The 7713-nt window shown below is 37.0% G+C and overlaps 1 protein-coding gene across 4 annotated transcripts; it reads left to right on the top strand.

Annotated features, from left to right (window-relative positions):
• Window positions 1–203: 203 nt before the first annotated feature.
• Window positions 204–7267, top strand: LOC137654470 (uncharacterized). 4 transcript variants are annotated; one of them, XM_068388134.1, is made up of 4 exons: window positions 204–6635; window positions 6787–6864; window positions 6975–7041; window positions 7153–7267. In XM_068388134.1, exon 1 carries the CDS (start codon window positions 1053–1055, stop codon window positions 5115–5117), a length of 4065 nt encoding a protein of 1354 aa, XP_068244235.1. In that variant the 5' UTR covers window positions 204–1052; the 3' UTR covers window positions 5118–6635; window positions 6787–6864; window positions 6975–7041; window positions 7153–7267. The 4 variants fall into 4 exon arrangements, with proteins under 4 accessions (XP_068244235.1, XP_068244234.1, XP_068244232.1 ...); XM_068388133.1 differs by having other exon boundaries at window positions 6975–7267; XM_068388131.1 differs by having other exon boundaries at window positions 6787–7267.
• The last annotated feature ends 446 nt before the right edge of the window (window positions 7268–7713 follow it).

Genomic DNA, 7713 nt, shown 5'->3' with positions numbered 1-7713 from the left:
CTCCATGTTTCACCACCTTAAAATATATATGTTGTGTTATCGATTTCGTTTTCTGTATATGGCGCCCAACGTGGGGCACGTCAGGTGGTGTATGTGGAGGTTGGTCGTTAGCTCACTTAGTGCTCGGTAAAGTCGGAATGGGGGGAGGGGGAGAGACGTGTTCGCTTTATTTACAATTTTTTCGTTAAAGCATTATCCGCGGTGTCTAGGTTAACTATATTATATATTTGCTTATTCAACTTGTTTTTCCATTTGGAAGTTGTTATTGTCTATTAAGCTCTTTTATTTAGAGGGTGGTGGTAAGTGTTAAGTTGCTATCGCATTTAAAAGACTAAGAATTTAATATTTTTTGTATTTATTCCTTCACGATGTCTGATCTTAAAACATTAATCTCAAAACGCAAGGTAATCAGGAAGAAGGTTACAGATATTTATAATCGTATAGAGTCCATTTCGACTCTCAGTGCTGGGCAAAAAATTTCTGAAAGAAGTGTACTGCTAAGTCATAAAAGACTACTTATTGATCTGAATGATGAAATATTTTCCCTTAGAATTTCGGATGTGGAGTTCAGTGAGGATGCTAGGGAGTCAGAGATTGCAACCTGTATTGAATATTTTGATAGGATAGAATATTGTATTCCTCACCTAGAGGTGGCATCTGCACCTGGAACTGTTGAGGTTGCTAAAAGTCTTCTTAAACAGCCCACAGCTCCATTACCAAAGTTCAGTAGTACGGATGGGGAGGATTTCATTAGGTTTATATCAGAGTTTGAAAGCACTACCCAATCATTTAGTTACCCAGACAGAGATCTGTTACTTCTTTTGAGACAGCAGGTAGAGGGAAGGGCTAAAGTTTTGTTGAATTCGTTGGAAGCTGACAAACAGACTTACAAGGACGCCAAAGACTTGCTTAAGTTAGCCTTTGCCTCGGAAGTAGTTCGTAAAACTTCTACTATAAAAACATTGACGAGTTTAAGATTGGGGGAATCTGATGACCCTTTTAAGTTTATTTCCATTTTAAGAACAGTTGTTGAGTCTGTTTAGACTCTTAAAATGACTCCTGATGATTTTATTCAATATTTCATGTGGAATGGACTTAATGACAAGTTTAAGAGGGAATTGGTTCAGATTACTACAAAGACTTATCCTTCTGTTCAGGAGATAATGGACAATTTTTTTATTGCCTGTGAGAGGTATGAGAATTGCTTGAAAAGTGAAGTTTCTTTACGTACTCTTCAATCTAGTGTTAGACAGAAAACTACTAGTTTAGCTATTAAGACAATGCCTGAGGTTAGGAGGTTTTATTGTACACTTTGTGTAGGTGAAAATAATCATTCTATATTTAAATGCAAACGTTATGACACTCCAGAAGCAAAGCTTCAGCGTTTGAAAATACTAAAAGGATGTTTTCGATGTGGGAATCTTAACCATATGAGTAGGCAATGTAGATTTGAATTTCGTCAAAAGTGCGTGAAATGTTCGGGGCTTCATTTTCACTGTCTGTGCTCAAAGTCTTCTGAAGTTAAGCTTTCGCCCCCTGAAGGAAAGCATAAAGAAGGTACTCCAATACATTCGGGTAAAGCTGATGTTAAGAGGGAAGCTTCCAATAATGAAGTGAATAGTAGTATTGCAGTTCTTCCCAGTATTGTCAATAAGACAGTACTCCCTTCCTTTTCATTTACTATCCCTGGAGTGGATGGTATTTTTAGAGGTCTTAAGGATAGCTGTTCTCAGAGTTCCTTTGTTACAGAGAGCTTGCTTAATAAGTGTAGTTTGCCTGTTCTTGAACCTAGTGTAAAATTAACTGTTAATGGGTTTAATGGTTCTAAAGAATATATAAGCAGACTTATTCAACTTCCTATGAAGTTCGGCAATTGTATTTCAAATGTTCCTGCACTTGTGGTTCCTAGCTTTAATATAAAGTTAAATCTTCCAGGGTTAGGCAAGATAGTGGAATCGTTCGAGAATAAGGGATTCATATTGGCAGATAAGAAACTTTGTAAAGACAGTGACAGTATTGATAATGTTCAGGTTTTATTGGGATCTGATGCACATTACGCTTTAATGGGTAAAGATGTAGCCTTTGGTTGTAACCCCCCTTCAGTATACACTGAATCACAGCATGGTATTTTGCTAATGGGAAACCTTGAAAATTTGAGCAAAAATATTAAATTTTTGGGTCTGCCTAATATTTGTAATGAGAGGTTAGAAGTAATTAATCCACTACGTTCAAGCAGGACTGATTTTTCCTCTTGCTCCCAAATTACTACCTGTTCTTTCTTATGTAAAATACAAATTGACCCTCTTTTGGATGATGAAGTGTGTGACCTACATTACAAGGAACTTGAGGTAGGCAGCAACATAGCAGTGTTAGATGATAAAGGTCAGATTGTAGAATCTAAATTGATCAAGGCTACTGATGAAGTGCTTGAACACGAATGCCGCCGCTTTTTGAATCTGGACGCCAATAGTGCTGAAAGCATTATGTCAGAGACTAATCAGAAGTGGGTGAATTTTGCGTTGAGTAATTTTTCAAGGGAAAAGGATGGAAGACTTATAGTTCCCCTCTTGTGGAATAGCAAAATTGCACATAGGTTATCAACTAACGAAAATCTCTCAAGGATGATACTAAAGGCAAATCTTAAGAAATTACGGAAAAAGGATGGGCATTTGCAGTTAGTTGATCAGGTAATTAGGGATCAGCTAAAAGATGGAATAATTGAGAAGATTTCAGACTTAGATTCATTTAAGGCAGAGCATCCAAATTATTCATTTCTCCCACACATGGCTGTTTTTAGGCCTGAGAAAGAAACCACAAAGTGCCGTATTGTGTTTTTGTCTAATCTCAAAGAAACTGTCAAAGTTAAGTGTGGTTTTTCTCATAATCAGTGTATAGATCCAGGCCCTAACCTTAACCAGAAGCTGTCTTCAGCCTTCTTACACTTGAGGTTTGATAAGTTGTTATTAACGTATGATCTTAAGAAAGCTTTTAACATGTTGTCCTTGAACAATAATGATCAAGCTAGGTTGCTGTTTTTTTGGTTCAAAAATGTACAGAAGAACGATTACTCTCTTGTAGCCTACAAGAATGTTAGACTTAGTTTTGGTCTTCGTTGTAGTCCATTTTTACTCATGCTAGCTCTGTATTATATACTAGTGCACCAATATGAACCAGACCCACAGCTGAGGAACCTTAAGTTATTGTTGTACTCTCTATTTTATATGGACAATGGAGCTGTTGGTTCTGCTGATTCTCAGTATTTGAAGTGGGCTTGTTCACAGTTGCCGTATATTTTCAACCCATATAAGTTTGAGATACAACAGTTAGTAACAAATGATGTTACCCTTCAGGCTGAAATTGATGCAAAGTTTGAAACCAATACTCCGGTTGAGAATAGCCTTTTTGGTATTGTATGGAATAGGGCTGATGATGTAATTTATACTAAGGAATTCTCGCTAAACCCAGATGCTGATACAAAACGTAAGGTTTTGCAGACTATTGCCAGTAACTTTGATGTTTTTGGTTTTAATATTCCTGTCTTTAATAGAAGTAGACTTTATATGCATAGACTTCAGTGCTCAAAGGAGCTGGCTTGGGATAAAGTACTATCCCCCAGTCTCCAAAGGGAATGGAGGAACATTTGCAGGCAGGTGAATGGTTCCCAGCCGGTGAAAGTCCAGAGGTTCATTGGGCAAAGAAATGGAAAATTTAGACTGAAAGCATTCACAGATGCAAGTCGTGATTTTTATGGTACTGTGGTATACATTGAAGATATTGACTCGGGTGAGATTAGCTTTTTGCAGGCAAAGAACCGCTTGATCAATAAGTTGTTGAAAGGTAAGTCCGTTCCAGCACTGGAGTTGAATGCTATATCATTAGGGGTAGAAACCCTGATGGAGATTTATAGAGATCTGGCTGATCCTTCGTGTGTGAAGTCCATTGACATTGATGGCTTAGATTTGTACTGTGATTCGAGTTGTGCTTTGCAGTGGCTGCAAGCATCAGAATGTACATACTCCAAAATGCAGAAGCATTCAGTATTTGTACAGAATAGGATAAGCAATATCAGGAAATTATGTGAAATTAAACCTGTCAGTTTTATCTTTATAGCTGGAAAAGACAATCCAGCAGACTGTGTCACCCGATGCCTTTCTCCTAGACTTGTCTCTAAATCATTCTTTATTTCAGGTCCTGAGGTGGTGCCTGGCAATGAGTTTCTTTATTTCACAGTTCCTAGCTCAAACACTAATACCCTTAGTATTTCTGTTGCTGAGCAGAGTGCGTTTCCAGTTGAACCTCTTCTTGAACATGAGAAATATTCTACTTTAGAAAAGCTTAAATTGATTTACAGGAGGGTAATGCTTTGTGTTGACCACTGGAAGAGGAAAGCGGGAGTTGAAGTAGAGAATTTGAATAATGTAAACTATTCTGCTTTAGCTTTAAGGAAATTAATTCTAGAAGATCAACAAAAACACTTTATGGAAATATTTTCTTACTTCAGACTCTCAAGTAAACCTTTGAAGGATATACCTCCACTTGTAAGCCAACTTAATGTGTTCATAGATTCAGATGGCATTTTAAGAGTAAAATCAAAGTTCAAGAAATGGTATGGACATAACAAACAGTTTCCTATATTGCTTTATCCCAAGAGTTATTTGACTAAACTAATTATAATGGATACACATGCTAAATTATTGCATGGTGGTTGCTATTCTGTCCTATCTGAGCTTCGTAAGTGCTTTTTCATTCCTAAACATTTTTCTGTCATTAAGAATGCCATTAAACAATGTGTTTCATGCCACAGGTTTAACACAAGAAGTGTGAGATTGAACCAGAACACTTATCGAGAATTTCGTTCTAGTCCCCCTGCTGTTCCATTTTCTAATATTTTTGTTGATTTCATTGGACCATTTAATGTTAAACAGGGAGCTGAAGAGATGAAGGTATGGATTTTGTGTTTCACCTGCACTTGGTCAAGGGCTATTAATTTGAAGATATGTCGAGATTTAAGTGTGAATGAGTATTTGAGAGCCTTTTCATTACATGTTTTGAATATGGATTCCCGCAGCTTTGTGTTAGTGATCCAGGCTCGCAGTTGGTGGCAGGAGGTAACATAATCACTAGCTTCATCAATGATCCTGACACTAAATTGTATTTGGAGTCTAATGGCATTAAGCATGTAAAGTTTCAGCAATTCTTTAAAGGCCATAGTGAGCTAGGATCACTTGTAGAGTCTTGCGTAAAATTAGTGAAGAAACTTATTTTTTCAGCTATTAAAACTTGGGTACTTTCTTTGCCTGATTTTGAATATTTAGTGTGTAATGTTGTTCATTTAGCTAATAAGAGGCCAATAGCCTTTAAGGAATCTTTAAGGGAGACTGAGGCAGATTCTTGCCCAGAGCCCATAACTCCAGAAATGTTAGTCAAGGGGTATGAGCTGGTGTCGTTGAATTTAATTCCAGATTTACAAGAGGTACCTGATGATCCTGAGTGGAAGATGAGTAGCAGCCCTACAGAAGTAATAAAGGATGAGTATGAAAAACTTCGTAAGGTTAGGTATAATCTTCTAGAAGCTTACCAGAATGAGTTTTTAAGTACCCTGGTAGCTCAGGCTGTGGACCGCAAGGACAGATATAGACCAGTTTGTCACCAGAAGTTGGGCATTGGTGATATAGTCCTCATCAAAGAACCAAACACTAAAACCATTAATTTTCCATTGGGAATTGTGAAGGGTATAGAGGAGAATGATTTGGGGGAAACTACTGGGGCTATTATACTTAAAGGGAAGACCCGTGAGTTGATTAAAAGACATGTCACTACTTTAATCCCTTATCTTAAGGTAGTTCCAGATGCATCATACAATTCAGATAATGACGACAAACAGAGCTCCCGTAAGTTGTCTATTAATGAGAGTTCACCCCCAAAGGACTCTCAGGAAAGCTGCCATTAGGAGCAGAAATTTGACTCGACTTATGTTATAGTTATAAGGTATGATGCAAATTTCTAGTGGTGAGAAATTTGCATCCTGTGCCCTCCAGTGTACAAAAATAAATATAATTTATTTTTTTGTATAAAATTTTTTTTTTCTTTCTAATTTCTCACGCAGTTTTGTGTGGACTTGAGTGGGGTAATTTTTTGTTATACGTTCTGTGTGCATGACTATTTTTTGTAAAATGTCTTTACAGGTTTTTTGTTATGTAATTTTAAATTAATTTGCATAATGGCCTTATCTGTTGTTGGGTGGTCTTAAGGACCAAGACAAGCAATAATTCTCGGGAACTAATCTTAGTTTTGGTTTCCGAGCTAACGTGTGACACGACGGAGAAATGATCGTCAGTGAATTCTGCTACTTCAACGGAGAGTGTAGCTTAAGGAGTTCACTCTCGCTTTTCACTTTTGGACACCGTGGGTACTGAGCTGCTATGAAGAGCGCTAAACAGACCTTGTTGAGTGGAAGACATTTACTACAAATGGATCCTGTCGACGTTTGTGCTTTCATTTTGAAAATGGCTCTTTGCTAAATACAGGCTCACTCTCTCTCTCTCCCCATCTCTGGACTTTGCATCTGGCACGGAGCGCCCAACGTGATATAAAATCCTTCACTTAAGCCATACATGCTTCGCCCTTTAGCTAAGGTAAGGCCATTAGTGTCTTTTAGTTGAGGTTTCAGAAGTCCTGACGTGACCTAAAATAACAATAAAATAACTTTGTAAGGACAAGTTACGTAAAACTTTTCATGTATTATGCATCCGTAATAGTTTTGTTACTTTATTTTTTCTCGTACAGTTCTGCGAGTGCTAGTGTTACAGTTGGACTGTATCGATCAGTCTTAGCCCATTATACGGATGGTGTTGTTTTCCGCTGGTAGGTTATTAATTAGTTACTGATATATTATGTCGATATTATTTATTTGAGAATATTTGACATTGTTGGTCTACGTGTAATTAGTTCCCTTTCCTTCTTGTTCATTGTAGGTGTGGTAGGCTTACCTGGGTACAGTAACGACCGGTAATTGTAACTTGACCAATTTATCCTCGATTGGTAATTAAGAATCTTTATGTATTGCCCGTATATTAAGCGATATAGTTTCATATTAACGTTTGTGCCTTCAGTGGTAATTTTTGTTTATAATGTAATTGTCTGAACTTGCAGGTTATGATGCAGAGTCGATAGCCGATAACAGAAAGGTCTTTGAAACTAAAGAGGATATTGTTAATTCAATAGGATTGTTCGTACTATATACTTTTTTATTAAAATACTGAATTGAGTTTTGTATTTTATTTTTACCTCCATGTTTCACCACCTTAAAATATATATGTTGTGTTATCGATTTCGTTTTCTGTATGTGTATACATTCAATATATATATATATATATATATATATATATACATATATATATATATATATATATTGTGCGTACGAGAGAGAGAGAGAGAGAGAGAGAGAGAGAGAGAGAGGAGAGAGAGAGAGAGAGAGAGAGAGAGAGAGAATTCCTAATGTTTCAACCATGGTTCCGCCAACTGTTAACGTCCTTCCTCCACATCAACAAACAAGTTATGAACTCGCTGGAGTTGATGTCAGACAAATCTTAGAATGACATTCCAACGTTGATACCTTCTTCCTCGGGGTGTTGAAAACATCTCGGTGATTGTATGACCAGATAGCTTTTAATCAGTGAAATTTTCTATCACTGTCAATAAACATTTGAGAGA

This window comes from Palaemon carinicauda, chromosome 15 (genome assembly GCF_036898095.1).
Source record: "Palaemon carinicauda isolate YSFRI2023 chromosome 15, ASM3689809v2, whole genome shotgun sequence".
NCBI lineage: Eukaryota > Metazoa > Arthropoda > Malacostraca > Decapoda > Palaemonidae > Palaemon > Palaemon carinicauda.
Note: the sequence above shows the minus strand (reverse complement) of the source record. Positions and strands in the feature narration are given on the sequence as shown.